The sequence below is a fragment of the Rhinatrema bivittatum genome, chromosome 10 (assembly GCF_901001135.1).
Source record: "Rhinatrema bivittatum chromosome 10, aRhiBiv1.1, whole genome shotgun sequence".
Taxonomy (NCBI): Eukaryota; Metazoa; Chordata; class Amphibia; order Gymnophiona; family Rhinatrematidae; genus Rhinatrema; species Rhinatrema bivittatum.
In genome coordinates, this window is record NC_042624.1 from 119857 (window position 1) to 139864 (window position 20008).

A 20008-nucleotide genomic window follows, 5' to 3' on the forward strand; every position below is an offset into this window, starting at 1 on the left:
TCACTACCTTTAAACAAAGGAAGTTCTACAGATTATCTTAAGTGAAAAAAAAATAAAACCACCTTTGGCAAGAAAGTCTGAACCGTACGAATGGACTCTCCAGTCTTTGAGAACGTCAGAAAGGGATCTCTACAAGGCAGGGCCTGTAACTCCAAAATATGCCTTGCTGAACAAATAGCCACTAGAAAGCCAGACTTTAGAGTTAAGCCCTTAATAGTCTCCCTCCTAATGGGCTCAAATGCAGTCTTACACAAGGCCTGAAAAACTAAATTAAGATCCCATGAAAGGAAACAGCTTTTGAAGAGGACAACAAAGACGTTTCACTCCCCTCAAAACAACAAGACATCCAGGTAGGCCACCACCTGGACCTTCAAAGAATTCAAAGCTAAACGCTTCTGAAGACCATTCTGTAAAAACAGAATCAGTAGAACTGGAGCCTTAAAAAGGGAAATATCTGCATCTGCACACCACATCTCCAGACTCATATATAAGCCAATAATGTGGACTTCTTCTGTGCCTCTAAAAAGAGTGGCTATCACCTCTTCTGAACAGCCTTTATTGCTCAACCTTCTGCTTTCAATAGCCAAGCTGCAAAACAGGAGGTCCAGAATGTCCATGACAAACAGCCCTTAACGCAACAGACCCTATACCTAACAACTTCAGAGGTTCCTTCAATTTGAGTCTCATGAGATATGCATACCACAAATGCCTGGGCCAATCTGGCAGCACAAGACCACCCAACCTACATACCTTTCTATTCTTTGAGTGATCTGTCCTATCATTGGCCAAGGTGGGAACACAAAGAAGAACTCAAGGAGGTCATTGTTGAGAACGTGCATATACTCCCACTGAAGATCCTCACTTCTTGATGTTTCTGTAAGTGACCATGAGATCGAAGCTCGGCTTGCCCCGCTCCCATCTGCGAGTTATCATGGCAAAGGCTGAGTCCGCTAAGTTCCCACTGATGTGGGTGTTCATAGGTCCTTAGTTTTTTTATTTGTCCCACAAGAAGTCATTCCTGATCTAAGTTTTTGATTTTTTATAAGCAGCCTTTATAATTGTTAACAGGTATAGCACTGTAACATGACATTTGTGTTGCAATGTTATAGGCTTTTATATAGTCAAAAATACAAATTTTATTTTTCACATATAGAATCCTAACTAAAGAGAGAATCCCCAATACTGTCTTGTATACATACAGATATTTCAAATAATGTATTATATAAAGCTTACAAACTTACAAAATATTTTCACTACATATATCTATATGTGAATACCAAATACATTCATCTTTTCTTATACCATCCACTTCTTAATTATACAATACACCAGTGGTTCTCAACCTTTTTTCTGTCAGGACACACCTGACAGATGGTTCTCACATGCGTGACACACTGAACACATGACCATCATAGGGCTAAATGTAAAAGTATAGTTTGCATCCTCAGGAATCCCCCCTGACCCACAATTATGGATGTAAAGCAGAATTTTGACCATAACCCAGAATGCCAAGACTCTGCCTACACTCTATCAGGAACCTGAGCTTATAGCCTTCTCAGAAGCAGCCGACTCCTAGCTGCTACACCAGTCCACATGTCTGCATCATCTGCTGGAGACAGAGAAATACTGGAGAACTGAAGGTTTCACCAGACCATTACACAGAGGGAGAAGAGTGCTTTGACCTTTTGTGTGTCCATCTGCTGGCAGGACGACGTAGTCACTTGTCTGGACTGGTCTGGCCTGGCATGGACAACAAGTACTACGTTTCAGATCCCACTCTTACCGTTTGGAAGCAAACTCCAGCTGTGTGGCAATTTTAGTGTTCTGAGATCGCAAATCTGTCACTTGCTCCTGCAGCTTTTCATTCTGTTCATTCTGTACTTTGTCATTGTCAGCTTTTTCTTTTTTATAGTTTTCAAAGACTTCCTGCAGCTGATAGAACAAAACAAACATTTAAGGAATATTGAAATAAGACCTCCAAAGCTGCTAGAACCTAAAAGCAGACAGACAATTGTAAGCTCCACAGGAAAAAAGCCTTTTTTGTGTCTATGTACAGTGTAGCGTGCATCTAGTAGCAATATAAAAATTCTTAGTAGCAATAGTAATTGTGGTTTTCAGGATCACTACAATTAACATTCATGAGACGCTGGATGGCCCCGTGCTATGGAAACACCATGCCACTCGAAATAAGGCTGCAGAGAAATTTGAAAATATTCAAAACTAATCTGAAAACTTGGCTATTTACACAAGCCTTTTACAAAGATAAAGAGAAGGAGAAAAACTGTTGAATGATAAGGACGCACCAAACTAGAAGTTATTACTTTTAACCTACAAAATGCATTTTAATGTTAAATTAAAACCGCATAATATGTTCCGAACAAATAAGCTTAACTGACACACACAGTTTTTGACACTAAATTGTTACCGTTCTATGACGACACATGGTTAATTTGTAATCTATACCATTCATATTTTTCGTTACCGTGCCTTTTTGTAAACCATTGTGATGGTTATCTAACTCAACAACGGTGTAGAAGAGTTTTTAAATAAAATAAATAAATGTGCATTTATTTTGGTTTAAGAAACTGGTTAATTTACATAAGAAAATTATTACTTACCTGCTAATTTTCGTTCCTGTAGTACCATGGATCAGTCCAGACCGTGGGTTATGTCCCCATTCCAGCAGATGGAGTCAGCCAAAGCTTTGAGGGGGCGTCACCATAAGTACTACTACCCCCTCTGCAGGAGTTCAGTATCGAGTATATCAAAGCCCGAGTAAACAAACAAACCCCCATATTGGATCAAGTTTAAAGTGAACGGCAACAAACAGCCGCACACCCAAAGAATGAACTGTAACCCTCCCACCAACGGGTAGGAGGACATGAATACAGCACGCCAACCCCAAGAGGGACTGCGAAATACAGTGAGAACTGAGAAATCGTGAAAAACAGGAATGATCACTATCGCCCCATAGAAGACAGCTGAGCAGGATTACAACCCAGAAGTGGTGGGCGTCTGGACTGATCCATGGTACTACAGGAACGAAAATTAGCAGGTAAGTAATAATTTTCTTTTCCCTGTACGTACCTGGATCAGTCCAGACCGTGGGATGTACCCAAGCTTCCCTAAACCGGGTGGGGTCCTGCGAGGCCTGCTCGGAGAACCTGCTCGCCAAAATGCCCAGAGACAGAAGAGGCGAGGTGTAGACGATAGTGCCTTGAGAACGTATGTAACGACTTCCAGGTGGCCGCACGACAGATTTCCTGTGGGGAGACCGAGCGAGTCTCCGCCCAGGAAGCCGCCTGCGAACGCGTAGAATGCGCCCCGATGCCGGGCGGGGGAGTCCGCCCCGCCCCAGCGTAAGGAGCGGCAATGCTGGCTTTCAGCCATCGGGCCACGGTCGTCTTTGAGGCCTGGGAACCCTTCCGAGGACCGGGCCAAAGTACGAAGAGATGGTCGGAAGTCCGGAACTCATTCGTATCCTCCAGATAGATACGCAGAGCGCGCTTGACATCCAGAAGTCGGAGAGCCCTTGGTTCAGACGACGAGAAAGACGGCAGTTCCACCGTCTGATTCACATGGAACGCAGACACCGCCTTCGGAAGGAAGGAGGGAACAGTGCGGAGCGAAACTCTGGAGTCAGAGAAGCGGAGATAGGGTTCTCTACGCGACAGGGCCTGCAGTTCCGAGATGCGTCGAGCGGAGCAAATGGCCACCAGAAACACTGTCTTGAGAGTGAGGTCCTTAATCGTCGCATTGCGCAATGGTTCGAACGGAGGTTCCGACATAGAGCGGAGCACGAGGTTAAGACTCCAAGCGGGACAAGGTTCCCGGACCGGAGGTCGCAAGTGCTTGACACCCTTGAGGAAACGCATAATATCCGGGTGCGACCCAAGGGCGGCCACCTGAACTCGCAGTGAATTATAGGCGAGCCCCTTGTCTACCCCCGCTTGTAGAAACTGAAGGATCTGAGGAACCGAAGCCTTTGTGGGTCTCGTGATCTGGTCGGTGCACCACAGTTCGAAAACCTTCCAGACCCGAACGTAGGTCGCCGACGTCGAAGTCTTCTTGGAACGCAAAAGCGTTGACACTCCCGCCTCCTGGTAACCTCGGCAGCGGAGACGTTGCCTCTCAAAAGCCAGGCCGCAAGACAGAGGAGTTCTGCCTGGTCGAAAAATACCGGGCCCTGATGCAGGATGCGAGGGAGATGTCCCAGGCGGATGGGGCCGTCGATCACCTGTTGGAGAAGGTCCGCAAACCAGGGTCTCCGTGGCCATTCTGGTGCGACGAAGAGCACGAGTCCCCGATGAGCTTCTATTCTGCGGAGTAGTCTTCCCACCAGAGGCCATGGCGGGAACGCATAGAGAAGAAGATGGTCCGGCCACGGGAGCACCAGAGCATCCACACCCTCTGCTCCTCGCTCACTTCGACGACTGAGGAAGCGGGGAGCCTTTGCGTTTTGCGCGGACGCCATTAGATCCCTGTGGGGAGTTCCCCACCGGCGAACAAGCAGCTGCATCGCCTCGTCGGAGAGGGACCATTCCCCGGGGCGCTGGCGACTGAGGAAATCCGCCTGGACGTTGTCCACGCCCGCGATGCGCGAGGCCGCCAGACGGACCAGATGTCGTTCCGCCCACTGCATCAGCATGGCTGCTTCGAGCGCGACCTGTGGACTGCGAGTGCCGCCCTGCCGGTTGATGTAGGCCACCGTGGTCGCGTTGTCCGATAGGACCCGAACCTCCCGATTCCGTGTAGGCCTCCGTCAGGTCCAAGGAGGCTAGGAACTCCCCTCGATGCACCGCCGCCACCACCGAGCGCAGCGTTTCCATCCGAAACCGAACCACCCGGAGGGATTTGTTGACTTCCTTCAAGTCCAGGATGGGCCGGTAGGAGTCATCCTTCTTGGGTACCACGAAGTAGATGGAATAAGGGCCCAAGCCCACCTCTCTGGAGGGCACGGGCGCAATGGCGCCAATCACCCGAAGCCTGTCCAGTGTCAACTGCACCTCCCTTCGCTTGGAGGCCGATCCGCAGGGGGAGAAAATGAACCGTCCCTTTGGAGCGCGGACAAATTCCAACGCGTAGCCATTTTCTATGGTGTCCAAGCCCCACTGGTCCGAGGTGATCCGCGCCCACTCCTGGTAGAAGAATGCCAGCCGTCCCCCAAACCGGGGGACGGTGGAGTGGGCGAGCCGAACATCATTGGGAGGACTTGGGAGAGGGTTGTCCCGTTCCCGAGGCGGGACGCACAGGCCTACACCCGCGAAAGGAGCGGGACCAGGGCTGTGACCTGGGGGCAGAGGGCCTGAAGACCGCCGGTCTGTAGTTCCTATAGCGCCGTTGCGCCCTGGATCTGGTGCGGGAGGACGAAAACGCCCTGGAGGTCCGGTACCTGTCCTCCGGCAGGCAATGAACTGCGCTTTCCCCCAGTGACTTGATGATCTGGTCCAAATCCCCTCCGAACAGGAACTTACCCCTGGATGGCATGGAACCCAGGCTCGACTTGGAAGTGTCCGCCGCCCAGTTGCGCAGCCATAGGAGGTGACGCGCCGCCACTACCGAGACCATGTCTCGGGCCAGGACCCGAAGCAGGTCATAGAAGCAGGTCATAGGAGGCGTCAGCCCCGTACGCCACCGCAGTTTCCAGCCCATCCGCTTGGGCGGCCTCCTCAGCCGGCAGAACCCGAGAGGGGAGAAGTTGTTGCCCCCAGAGAAGGCGCGCCCTCTGAGCCAGCGAGCTGCCCATCACCGCCCGCATCCCCAGCGCGGAGACCTGGAAGACCCGCTGGAGGAAGACTTCCAACTTGCGATCCTGCGTATCCCGGAAGGCCGCGCCACCCATCACTGGTATGGTCGTCCTCTTCATGACCGCCAACACCGCGGAGTCCACTTTCGGAACCTTGATGAGATCCAGGAAATCCTCTGGTAGCGGATACAGCTTCTCCATGGCCCGACTGACCTTAAGGGAAGCCTCCGGGGCGTCCCAAGCTGCAGGAAGGAATCATGGCTGGGAAAACGCCCGAGCCCTCGGCCGGAGGGCTGCCAGCACCGGATCTCCCTTCTTGGGCCGACGAGACGACGGCGGGCGCTACTGGAGCGGGCGGGTCCGGCGGCGGATCGAGATCCAGCTCCTGGATAGTGAGTGGAATAAGTTCGTCCAGCTCTTCCCCCTGGAAGAGACGCAGCGTGTGCGGATCGTCCCCCTCTGAGGTGGACTCCCCTTGGCCCCCTTCTCCCAGGTCCGGCCCAGGATCCAGGTGCGGGCGGGAGGCAGGGTGGCCCCCACACCCGCCGGGACGGGGGGGGCCTGAGAGGGAGGCGAGAGCCGCGGGACCTTGGCTGGAGACGGTGCTGCGGGAGCGACAAGGCCCTGCAAATACGCAGTGTGCAGTAACCGTACAAAGTCCGGGGAGAATCCCAGCCTACTCGAGGAAGCCCCGGTGGGGGGAACCCCGTGGGACCCCGGTCCGTCAGGCTGTTGTCCGGCAGCAAATTCGGTGGAGAGCCCTCGGGGGAGTCCCTGTCATCCAGCGCTGCCTGAGTCCCCTCAGGGCGCTGGGCATGTAAAATGGCCACCGTTCCCCGCCAGTAATGGGGGAGGGGGCCGGCCCGCGCCGCCCGGGCATGCCTGTCAAAAACGAAAAATTCGCTAAGGGACTGCGACGGGCCCTCCCCCCCGGGGAGGCACCAAGCACAGATCCCCTCACGAGCAATCCGCGATCCCGTCTCACCGCAGGTCGAGCAACGTGCTGACCGCGGCATCGTGAGCACTGCTGACAACGGAGGAGACAGGCAAAATAAACGAAAAGCCTCGGGGGGGGCCGAGAAGGAAAAACGCCGGCGCGGGGGGGCCCGAGCGGCCTGCACTGCCCGCCGATGAAGAACGATGCCGCGGGGGGGCCCGAGCGGCCTGCACTGCCCGCTGATGAACGGTGCCGCGGGGGGGCCCTCCTGGCCTCACAACCCGCCAACGAAGATCTCCCCGCTCACCTCCGCAGCCCACGAGGAACCGGCAAAATGGCTGCTGGTGAGTGAGAAAAACGCGGCGAAGCCGAAGCAGCCACGAGCAAAATCAGCTGTAAAGAAAAAAAAAAAAAAAAAAAACACAGAAGAATGCACTTACCCCGGTTCACAAGGTACAGCTCGCACCAAGAGAGAGAGGAAGGAAGAGACAACGCAAAGGGAAGTCACGCCGTCCCAAATTGAACCCTTTTTAACTTTTTTTTTTTTTTTTTTTTTTTAAAGTAAAACAAACTTTGGAGGAATCCCTGTCCTCCCGCGCTGCCTGAGTCCCCTCAGGGTGCAGGGAATGCAATATGGCCGCCGTTCCCGCCAGGAATGGGGGAGGGGCCGGCCCGCACCGCCCGGGCAAGCCTGCCAAAAAGGAAAAATCGTCCCGGGACCGCGACGTGCCTTCCCCCCCGGGGAGGCACCGAGCGCAGATCCCCTCGCGCGAAATGCGCGATCCCGGATCGCCGCAGGCCGAACAACGCAACGGCCGCGGCATCGGGAGCGCTGGCGAAAACGGAGCAGGCAGGCAAAAAAAAATCAGAAAGCCTCGGGGGGGCCGAGAGGAGAAACGCTGGTGCGGGGGGGCCCGATCGGCCTGCACTGCCCGCCGGCTGAAAAAACGGCGCCGCGGGGGGGCCTTCCTGGCCTCACAACCCGCCGAAGAGGAGCTCCCTGCTCCCTGCTGCAGCCCACGAGGAGCCGGCAAGATGGCCGCGGGAGAGGGAGAAAACGCTGGGAGGCAGGTTCCACCGGCCGCCGCGTCCAAATAAGCTGCAAAAGAAAAATACAGCAAAAACCAATACAACTTACCCCGGTGGACAACAACAGCCTAGTCGCCGGGAAAGGAGAGAGAGAGACAGAGAGACAGCACCAAAAGGAAGCCACGCCTCTCCAATTAAACCAATTAACTTTTTTTTTTTTTTTTTTTTAAAGAACAAACTTGATCCAAAACAACTAAATATAATAGACAGAGAAGAAAAACCCAATCAAGGGAACAATGGTTACAGGTAATCGGGAGCAAGCCCAGATTCCCCTACTCGCATCTGCTGGAGTCAGAAGATACTGAACTCCTGCAGAGGGGGTAGTAGTACTTATGGTGACGCCCCCTCAAAGCTTTGGCTGACTCCATCTGCTGGAATGGGGACATAACCCACGGTCTGGACTGATCCAGGTACGTACAAGGGAAAGTCTGGTTATCCTCAAACCCAGACCTGTTCGCAACCCACACAGAATGGTGCTTAATCGATCCCATTTTCAGCCCAATAATACCTTTTCTTCCATAAGGTGCCATGACAATTTACTACACAGAGTATTAAACACATGACACTCCTGGCTGCTTTTCTTCCTCTCCCAGTAAAGGTTTTTCATTTACCTGTTTAAGTGCAGCTTTGGCTTCCACTGCTTCCGTAGACTCTACTACAGGGACAGGCACGGGCGTTGACACTGTCTGCGATACTCCTGGAGAGCGCCTTGGCGTTGATGTCAGAGAAATCTCATCTAGTGACATCCCTGAAACTATTTGCAAAATACAGGAATGAACGAGCTGGTCAATGGAACTACAAGGTCCTGCTGCCTCCCCAGCGGCATCTGACCAACCCTCTGAAGCTCATGGATGGGCTTCACAGGGGCCCAGAAAGCAAGATCCAGAATACCCCCCAACAAACAAAATAAAATAAAGAAAAACAATTGTGCTTAAAATTTAGGAGTATATATACATATACAAACACATCTGGCACAAACTAAATAGATATTTTGCTGGAAGGTATATACAATATATAGATGTAAAGCACAAGCAATAACCTTCCTCCCCTGTTTCAAAAATAAGGATTTATTACTCCTACCCACAAAGAATATAAATATTTATTTATATTCTAAACATTTTATAAGGCACATATCAAAAAGTTTTAAGGCAATTTAAAAAACATACACTCTCTCATTCACACTAAAATGAAAACACAAAAATTACAACCACCTTTGTGGCAAGCAGCAAACGTTTTTGGAAAACACTTGACAAATAAAGAATAATCCTGTAGACGTGGAATACAGATAAAGTGGTGGTAAAATAGATCGGAAACTTGGTTCTTACCTGCTAATTTTCATTCCCAGACAAGTGGGTTTTTGCATCCCTCCCTACCAGCAGATGGAAGCAGAGAACAAAACTTTGAGGCAATGCTACACAACCAAGAATGCCACCTGCAGTCCCTCAGTATTGACCTGTACCCAAGCCAAGATGTCTACCTTAACAAACCCCAAGAAACCTGGGGCAAACGGAGACTTAAAGGCTGGAACCCCCTGAAAACTAGGCCCTCTTAACCTAACAGAACTCACATCTCAAACTAAGTACACTTCTTATTACTCTGAATATATCACACATCAGCTCAGCAACATCCAGCGGTGAGGAAGTCTTTTGAAAGATGGGGCAGGTCTCTGGACTGATCCGTGGTTCTTCACGAACAAAAATTAGCAGGTGAGAACCAATTTTCCTTTCCTGTTTGTACCCCAGATCAGTCCAGACAAGTGGGATGTACCCAGGCCCCTCTATACTGGGAGGGAACTCGAAACCCCCGCAGGCAATACTCTCCCCCCAAAAGTCGCCTCTTCAGGTGCCCGCATATCTAAGCGATAATGCTTAGCAAAAGTGTGAAGAGAAGATCACGTTTGACAACTCTCCTGCGGAGAAAGCTGTTGACACTCCGCCCACGAGGTTGCCTGCACCCTCAATCCCTCTGGTATTGACCAGCCCTTAAGATGTAAGGCGAAGCTATAGTCCTTTTTTTAACCATTGAGCAATCGTGCCCTTGGAAGCCTTATTTCCCTTCTTTGCTCCAGTGAACAGGACCATCAGATGCTCAGATCTCTGAAAGGCATTCATCACCTTTGCAAAAGATTTTGATGCATATCTAATAGGTGAAGCTCCCTAGCCGGAGAATCAGCTGTGACGTTTGGAAAAGCCAGAAGCTCGACCACCTGATTAAGGTGAAAAATGGACACTACCTTCAGCAGAAAAGGAACCATACATAAAGAAAGCCCATCCTCCAAAAAGCGCAGGAAAGGGTCCCTACACGACAACGCTTGTAGTTCAGATATTGCCTAGCTGAACAGATGGCTACCAGGAAAACAGACTAAATGGTTAAATCCTTCAACACCCTCTGCATTGCTTCGAAGGGAGGGCCAAACAGTACCCGAAGAACCAAATTCAGAATCTATGCGGACAGATCTTCCACATCAGAGGAAGCAGATATTTTGCCCCTTTTAGGAAATGAACCACATCCAGATGAGGCTCCAGCGGTCTTCCCTGAATCCTACCAAGGCTGCCTCCTGAACTCAAAGGGAATTATAGGCCAACCCTTTAGTCAAACTGCTCTCCAAAAAGTCCAGGGTCTGCAGAATGTCCACCTTTAAAGGCTGCACCATGTTCTGCAAACACCAAGATTCTAAAACTCTACACAACCGGACATAAGCCATTGAAGGGGGAAGGTCTCTTCGCCTGAAGCGAAGTCACAATCACAGGCTCCGAATAACTTTTCAAACAGAATTTCCGCCTCTCAAAAGCCAAGCCACTAGACAGAAGTGCTCTTCCCGGTCTGAAAATCAGGTCCCTGCTGTAGCAACCCTGAGAGATGAGTGAAGCGAATGGGATCATCTGCCACAAGATGCAGGAGCTCCGCAAACCATGGCCGACATAGCCACCCAGGTGCCACTAGGATCACTCTGCCTGGATGAAACTCGATGCACCGCAACACTCGACCCACGAGAGACCATGGTGGAAACACGTACAGCAACAGATGTACTGGCCACGGCTGAACAAGAGCTTCGAGGCCCTCCGATTCGACTTCCCATCTGCGACTGAAAAAGTGAAATCTGTTTTTGCATTTGCTGGAGTCGCCATGAATATCACTGGTCTGCTCCACCTTGCCTGCAGCAAGGTGAACGGCTTCCGCTGACAACTCCCACTCCCCTGGGTCCAGATGCTGTCTGCTGAGGAGGTCTGCCTTCACATTGTCCACTCCAGCCACATGAGAAGCAGCTATTCTCGCCAAATATTTTTCCACCCATATGAACAGAGGGGTAACTGTGGTCGGGCCACTTGGCAATAGTGATCATAACATGATCAAATTTAAACTAATAATTGGAAGGGAGACAATAAGTTAATCTACAGCTTTAACACTAAACTTTCAAAAGGGAAACTTTGATAAAATGAGGAAAATAGTTAGAAAAAACTGAAAGGTGCAGCTGCAAAGGTTAAAAGTGTTCAACAGGCATAGACATTGTTTAAAAATACAATCCTAGAGGCGCAGTCCATATGTATTCTGCGCATTAAGAATGGTGGAAGGAAGGCAAAACGATTACTGTCATGGTTAAAAGGGGAGGTGAAAGAGGCTATTTTAGCCAAAAATCATCCTTCAAAACTTGGAAGAAGGATCCATCTGAAGAAAATAGGATAAAACATAAGCATTGTCAAGTTAAGTGTAAAACATTGATAAGACAGGCGAAGAGAGAATTTGAAATGAAAGTTGGTCATAGAGGCAAAAACTCATAATAAAAATTTCTTAAAATATATCCGAAGCAAGAAACCTGTGAGGGCGTCGGTTGGACCATTAGATGACCAAAGGGGTTAAAGGGGCTCTTAGGGAAGATAAGGCCATTGCAGAAAGACTAAATTAATTCTTTGCTTCCGTGTTTACTAATGAGGATGTTGGGAGATACCAGTTCCGGAGATGGTCAAGGGTGATGAGTCAGAAGAACTGAACCAAATCACTGTGAACCTGGAAGATGTAGTAAGCCAGATTGACAAACTAAAGAGTAGCAAATCACCTGGATCGGATGGTATGCATCCTAGGTACTGAAGGAACTAAAAAATGAAATTTATGATCTATTAGCTAAAATTTGTAACCTATTATTAAAATCATCCATTGTACCTGAAGACTGGAGGATAGCAAATGTAACCCCAATATTTAAAAAGGGCTCCAGGGGCAATCCAGGTAACTATAGACCAGTGCGCCTGACTTCAGTGCCAGGAAAAATGGAAACTATTCTCAAGATCAAAATCGTAGAGCATATAGAAAGACATGGTTTAATGGATTTACCCAAGGGAAGTCTTGCCTAACAAATATGCTTCATTTTTAAGGGGTTAATAAACATGTGGATAAAGGTGAACCGGTAGATGTAGTGTATTTGGATTTTCAGAAGGTATTTGATAAAGTCCCTCATGAGAGGCGATGTCCTTTCGTGGATTACAAACTGGTTAAAAGACAGGAAACAGAGAGTAGGATTAAATGATCAATTTTCTCAGTGGAAAAGGGTAAACAGTGGAGTGCCTCAGGAATCTGTACTTGGACCGGTGCTTTTCAATCCTACCTAATAAACGAAGGATGACCGACGTGCCGCAAATGCGCAGTAGAGACCATCTCTACCGCGCATGTGCGGGCGAGCACGTCGGTCTGAGCCAGAAAAAAAGAAAAAAAATGGTGGCGTCGAGTGGCAGCGGCGGCGTTGAGTGGCAGCAGCGGCAGCGGCATCCGGTGGTAGCGGCGGCGTCGGGTGGCAGCGGCGGCGGCAGCGAGGGAGGAGAGAGAGGGAGGGACTGACAGAGAGAGGGAGGGACTGAGTGAGAGGGGAGGAGAGAGAGGGAGTGGGACTGAGGGAGAGGGGGAGGGACTGGGACTGAGGGAGAGGGGGAGGGACTGAGGGAGAGGGGGAGGGACTGGGACTGAGGGAGAGTGAGAGGGAGGGAGAGAGGGGGGAGGGAGGGAGTGAGACTGAGTGGGAGGGAGGGACTGAGTGGGTGAGAGGGAGGGAGGTAGGGGGTGGTGAAGAGTGAGGGGAGAGAGAATGAGGGGGAGGTGAGAGACAGAGGGATGTAGCCCGTTTTAACGGGCTTAACGGCTTGTATATATATAAATGACCTGGAAAGGAATATGACGAGTGAGGTTATCAAATTTGTCGACGATACAAAATTATTCAGAGTAGTTAAATCACAAGCGGATTGTGATACATTACAGGAGGAACTTGCAAGACTTGAAGATTGGGCATCCAAATGGCAGATGAAATTTAATGTGGACAAGTGCAAGGTGTTGCATATAGGGAAAAATAACCCTTGCTGTAGTTACACGTTGTTAGGTTCCATATTAGGAGCTACCACCCAGGAAAATGATCTAGGCATCATAGTGGATAATACTTTAAAATTGTCGGCTCAGTGTGCTGCAGCAGTCAAAAAAGCAAACAGAATGTTAGGAATTATTAGGAAGGGAATGGTTAATAAAACGGAAATTGTCATAATGCCTCTGTATTGCTCCATGGTGAGACCGCACCTTGAATGTGTGTACAATTCTGATTGCTGCATCTCAAAAAAGATATAATTGCGATGGAGAAGGTACAGAGAAGGGCAACCAAAATAAGGGGATGGAACAGCTCCCCTATGAGGAAAGACTAAAGAGGTTAGGGCTGTTCAGCTTGGAGAAGAGACGGCTGAGGGGGGATACGATAGAGGTCTTTAAGATCATGAGAGGTCTTGAATGGGTAGATGTGAATTGGTTATTTACACTTTCGGATAATAGAAGGACTAGGGGGCATACCATGAAGTTAGCAAGTAGCACATTTAAGACTAATTGGAGAAAATTCTTTCACTCAACGCACAATTAAGCTCTCATGTTTTTATCTTAGTGTGAATGAGAGAGTGTATGTGCTTTTAAATTGCTTTAAAAATTTGATATGATGAAGTGTATAAATATTTGATATATGCTTTATAAAATTGATTTACTTTGTGGGTACGAGTAATAAATCCTTAATTTTGAAACAGTGGAGAAAGGTTATTGCTTGTGTTTTACATATATATATATACATATACACACACACATATACATGCATATATAAACATAGCGAGCCTATGGTGTCCACTAGATGGGGGGGCGGGGGAATAGTGGTTTAGAGAGAGTGGCCATTTTCGTTTGGCTTCTGGAGAGTAAGGAGCTCTTTTGGTAGCTGACTGATTCGAGAAGACATTCCTGCAGTGCACACTTACTTGGCAGGACCTGCCTTCAGTTTTGGGAAGAGACTTTTGTTAAGTGTGGGTTTCTTTTTGGATTCTTTCCTAGGGAGATCCCTGGTTCAGTTTGGTGAGGGGCAAGCCCTGGATCCAGAGGTCAGGGGGTGTAAAAGATCTGGGTGCTCTTATCTCTGCAAGTGAGGGGTTGCAGTAACTTTTCACCTTAGAGGAAGTTTTTGGACTTTGAAAGTGCTTTCCCCTTTCTGGTTGGTTGGTGAAAAGGCTATAGTAGCAGACCTATCCCAATGAGAGGTCACCATCAGGAGTCCAACGAGCAGAGGGAAAAGCTTTAGAGACCTACAACTGGATCTCCATCTCTTGGGACCAGACGTTTGGGGAAATGGTAGTGGAGATTGCCCCAAGAAATACATTTTTATGGACCCTTAGGATACAGTACAATCCACTAAAAAAGGGTCATCAAGTAATAACCCCCAAGAGTATTTTATTTTTTGTAACGGTCCATAATTGGGTTCAGACATGCAGAGACTGACCTTGCACTGGAACAGTCATTCCTGTGGTCTGAGCCAGCAGGATGCGGTACATATCACGTTGGCGTACGATAGACTCTGCCAGCTGCATCTGGTGTCTGCGGGCCTCGCGCAGTTGCTGCAGCTCAATGAGAGACTTCTCCAGTTCCACCTGCAGCTCAGAAACTCTGCAGCCAAGAAGAAAAACATAGCACAACACATTTTACCAGGAAGAAAAGGAGCAGTAAAACTCAGTATTTTAATTGTATTACTGGTACCCTTCTCTTTGCTACTAACTGTATGAATCCTTCATAAAGGGGAAATTTAGTCTTACCTCTTAATTTTCTCTGTTTGAATCCTGCTATACCAGTACAAATACATGGGTTTACAGCATCCTGTCAGCAGATGAAGAAAGAGGACCTCAACTGCTATAAGGAACTGGTGCAGACATGGAATTTGGCAATGTCTTTATGTCAAAGCAATAGAACAGAATTAAAACACTTTAAAACATTGATCCCCTACTCAGAATTCCACTAAGGATTAGGAGACAGAATCATCAGATTCTCTCTATAGAGAGAGACTGTGACTAACAACTGGAGCCCCACCACAAGACTCCAAAATCATGACGACAGGCTAAGCAATGACAATCAATTGGAGCTTGTTCCTTTTCAGTCCTCAAATAGCTACAATTGTCTCAAAGCAGAGAGTGCGAATTGTGCCCTTGGATCTACCAACATAGACTAGAGGGAAAGTACACTGAATCACAGATTACGTTACTGGAATCACATTAGATTGAAAACTTTAGTTGAATTTTGAACAGAGAGTGATCATAAGTCACATTGGCAACATGGCAAGGGGCCAAAATTGAAAATGTCCATAAAGGAACACAACTGTTGATGCTTCCTGTTTACAACGATATTGAAGCAGTGCTGCCCTATCTGAATACAATGTTCTTCAATATGCATTTCTGACAACAGTATAAAGCAGAGTTGCTTGCTTTTAACAGGTGTTCTCCAAAGATAGAGGATGTTAGTCCTCACACAAAGGTGACATCATCAGATGAAGCCCAGCACGGAAAACTTCTCTCAAAGTTTTTATAAACTGACAGGCACATTGAGCATGCCCAGCATGCCACTAACCATGTGTCCCACGAGGTCCCTCTACAGTCTTAAAACAGACGGGCCAATACAGTAAAGTCCACGGGAGAGCGGGCAAAAGCCCGCTCTCCCGTGCGCGCGATTCAGTATTCAAATTAGGCCCGGCGGTAAAGAGAGGTAAAAAGAGGCGCTAGGGACACTAGCGCTTCCCTAGCGCCTCTTTTTTGACAGGAGCGGTGGCTGTCAGCGGGTTTGACAGCCGACGCTCAATTTTGCCAGCATCGGTTCTCGAGCCCACTGACAGCCACGGGTTCGGAAACCGGACGTCGGCAAAATTGAGCGTCTGGTTTTCAACCCGCAAGCTGACTTCAAAATTATTTTTTTTTTGTAACTTTCGGGACCTCCGACTTAATAACGCCATGATATTAAGTTGGAGGGTGCACTTTCCCGGTGTCCGGAGAAATTAGCGCCTACCTTTGGGCGGCTTGGCCTTTCTGAATCGCGCGACAATACCTAATAGGGCCATCAACATGCATTTGCATGTTGTGGGTGCTATTAGGTTCGGGGGGGGGTTTGGATGCGCGTTTTCGACCCCTTACTGAATAAGGGGTAACGCTAGTGCGTCGAAAACACGCGTCCAATCGTGGGTTAACAGTGCGCTCCACTGTATCGGCCTGAGAGGTTGCAAAAAAATAAAACAATCCAAAGGAAACTCAACTCTGCGGGGTGGCAGGCGGTTTCATGAGGACTAACATCCTGCTGTCCTTGGAGAATACCTGTTACAGGTAAGCAACTCTGCTTTCTCCCAGGACAAGCAGGATGGTAGTCCTCACACATGGGTGATTAAGTAGCTCCAGGCCGCTCTGAACATGTGCAGCAGAGAACAGGTGACAATGTGCACATCAACTAGAGCTGCAATAACCAGAGGAGCAGGCCTGCACCCAAGCACAGGGCCCACGGAGGAAGAGATGGGATTTCATGGCTGAAATGTTACAGAGGACAGACTGTCCTGCCAGCCACTCTTATCCAGGCAATAATGCGAGGCGAACATATGGAGGGAATTCCAGGTTACTGCTCTGCAAATCTCGTGAATGGGGACTGCATACAAGGGAGCCACCGAGACTCGCATAGCTCGTACGGAATGAGCCTTGACATGACCTTCAAGCTGTAAACCCGCCTGAGCGAAGCAGAAGGAAATACCGTCCGCAAGCCAATGGGATAAGGTCTGCTTGGATTCTGCAACCCCTAATCTTTTTGTCGAAAGAGACAACGTTGAGTGGAGAGTTGGTGAGGAGCTGTCCATTTCAAGTAAACGGCCAGAGCTCTTTTACAACCCAGGGTTTGCAAAGCCCACTCATCCCAGTGAGCATGTGGCTTTGGAAAAACACAATGGATTAAGATGGAACTCAGATCACCTTAGGAAAGAATTTCGGGTGCGAACACAGAACCACCTTATAACAAAATTTTGTATAGGGGGGGGGGGGGGGGGTACGACACCAGAACTTGCAGTTCACTGACCCTGCAAGCTGAATTAACCACAACTAAGAAGATGACCTTCCAGGAAAGGTACTTCAAGTCGCAGGACCACAATGGTGCAAACAGATTTCATGAGCTGAGAAGGGACAACGCTGAGATCCCAGGAAACTGCTGGCAGGCGAGTGCTGGGCTTAAGTTGTAACAGAAGAATGTTGGGCTGCATAGAGAGAGGAATATCGAGTAAGAAAAGGGAAGTGATGATCCCCTTGTACAGGTCCTTGGTGAGGCCTCACCTGGAGTACTGTGTTCAGTTCTGGAGACCGTATCTCCGAAGGGACAGAGACAGGATGGGGGCAGTCCAGAGAAGGGCAACCAAAAAAGGTGGAGGGTCTTCATCAAATGACTTATGAGGAGAGATTGAAGAATCTAAATATGTACACCCTGGAGGAAAGGAGGAGCAGAGGTGATATGATACAGACTTTCAGATACTTGAAAGGTTTTAATGATCCAAAGACAACGACAAACCTTTTCTGTCGGAAAAAAATCAGCAGAACCAGGGGTCACGATTTAAAACTCTAGGCAGGAAGACTCGGAACCAATGTCAGGAAGTATTTCTTCACTGAGAGGGTGGTGGATGCCTGGAACGCCCTTCTGGAGAAGTGAAGACCAAAACTGTGAAGGATTTCAAAGGGGCATGGGAGAGACTTACTGCCGTGCTGCAGCTACTTCCTGCTGAAACTTTTTTTTTTTTTAAACTTTACAAAAATAACAGGACCTCTGCTCTCCTAAGGCCGAGGGGAGCTGTCCAGCTTCAGCTCAGCCTGAAAGCTAGGAGAGAGAGCCCTAAAAACAAAAAGCAGCTGCCCCGAGCTGAAAAGCCACCTATGTGGCCTTGCAAAGGGAGGGATCTGGAATACCAGATTTGCACCTCATGAATGGGAGCTGGAGTGAGCGTACAAAAAGGTCACTGACCTCCAGCTCGTCCACCTCAACCAAACAGGGAAGGGTTCCCCCAGGGAACCCGACCCCTGGGAGAAATGCTCCTGAGAAAAAGAAACGGAAAAAGAAAAAGTAAAAAGACCAAAAAGTTACCAGAAACTGCAGGTGAATGCACTAGCCACCCTCTGCTGGAGACAGAGAAATACTGAAGAACTGCAAATGACACCAGTGCTTATCAAGCAGTGTTAAACTTTCTCTGTTTCCATCTGCTGACACGGATGCATAAACCCAGGAGTATGGAATGATCCGGGTACGTATAGGGAACAGCCAGTCGTCTAAGTAAGGGTGCACCAGGATCCCTTTTTTCCTCAGTGCCGCCACCTCAACCACCATAATTTTGGAGAATGTTCTGGGGGCAGTTGTCAGGTCGAAGGGCAATGCCCAAAACTGATAATGGCAGACCAGTACCTCAAAGCAAAGGAAACGCTGGTGGTCTTGACGGATTGGGATATGAAGGTAGGCCTCTGAGAGGTCCAGGGATGTTAAGAACTCTCCCGGTTGTACAGTCATTACAACAGAGCGAAGAGTAAGTGGAAGTGAATTACCCACAGATGATTGACGCTTTTGAGATCCAGGATGGGGCGAAATGAACCCTCCCTTCTTGGGTATGTTGAAAAAATGGAATAACTCTCCATATTTTCCTGGGGTGTAGGTACTGGGGTTATAGCCCTCAAACTGAAGAGCCTTACCAACATGGATTTCACTGCCAGTTTTTTGTGCTGAGAGTGGCAAGGTGATATCATGAGCATGTCCCGAGGGATGCTGCAAAATTCTAGAGTGTATCCTTCTCATATGATGTCCAGTACCCATTTGTCCGACGTGATCTCGACTCACCTCTGATAGAAGGATAGTCGGCTCCTTATCTCCTCGTCCCTTGGATGGGTCAGCCAAACTTCGTTGAGAAGTTCGGATTGAACCTGAGCCCAAACCAGTTCCTGTTTTTGGTTGTCTGCTCCGAAAGGACAGAGAACTTCCCTAGGGTCGAGATGTCTGAAATGACGAGTTTCTGTAGGGCTGGAAACATTGGGAGTCCCTGGCTCGACCCTTCCTGGGCGAGGGGCACTGTGACCTCTTTTTATCTTCCGATAGCCGAGGCACTGGAGATTCACCCCACTTACTAGCTAGTTTTTCCAATTCGCTTCCAAATACAAGGGATCCCTTAAAGGGCATCTTTGTGAGGTTTACTTTAGAAGTTGCATCCGTTGATCAATTTCGCAGCCATAGCTGTCTTCTGACCACCAACACCGAGGCTACTCCTCTAACCGAGGTACTCACTAGGTCAGAGCTTGCATCTGTTAGGAAGGCCGTGGCAGGCTCCATAACCTCTCTGGGATGCGCCCCTGAGCTATCTGCCTCTCTAGAGAGAAGTAGAAACGAACGAGCCACCAGGGTACAACAGGAAGTGATCTGGAGTGTCATTGCTGTCTGGTTAAAGGCTTGCTAAGGATGGACTTCAACCGCCTATCATGTGCATCAAGGCCGCTCCTCCCTTTACTGGGATATTTGTTTGCTTCAAGATGGCGTTGACCAAGATGTCCACTTTCGGGAAATGCAGGCATTCTTTGGCCGCCAGGTCCAGAGGGTACAAGGCCCGACCTCCTTTAAAACTGGCTTCCAGGGCGTCCCACTCCAGGTCAATCAACTCTTGGATGGCTTCCAGCATCGGGAAATTGCAAGAGGCTTTCCGTAAAGACACCAGGATGGGATTCCTCTTTGGTGCAGACATAGGGTCCATGCCTGGAACTCCCAGAATCTTCAGGGTCTGGGAGACCAGGGCCGGCAATTCATCTCTGTGGAAAAACCGTAGCATGGTCCGGTATGGCTCCTGGCTTGGAGGGATTTCCCCATCCTCCAAAGAGTCTGCATCATTGTCGTCCATGGCGTCTGGGTCCCTGTCAGGGATACCCCTTGGT

General features: G+C 49.0%; 1 protein-coding gene across 1 annotated transcript in view; it reads right to left on the reverse strand.

The window, feature by feature from the left end:
- Positions 1–20008, reverse strand: part of LOC115100326 (nucleoprotein TPR-like) — a gene marked incomplete at its 3' end in the record, with an annotated part of 228078 nt that overhangs the window by 116306 nt on the left and 91764 nt on the right. The window contains exons 15-17 of the mRNA XM_029618746.1: positions 14548–14711; positions 8384–8526; positions 1784–1932 (exon numbers count right to left, since the gene is read on the reverse strand). Of these exons, the coding sequence (XP_029474606.1) occupies positions 1784–1932; positions 8384–8526; positions 14548–14711 (456 nt within the window). The remainder of the gene's footprint in view (positions 1–1783; positions 1933–8383; positions 8527–14547; positions 14712–20008) is intronic.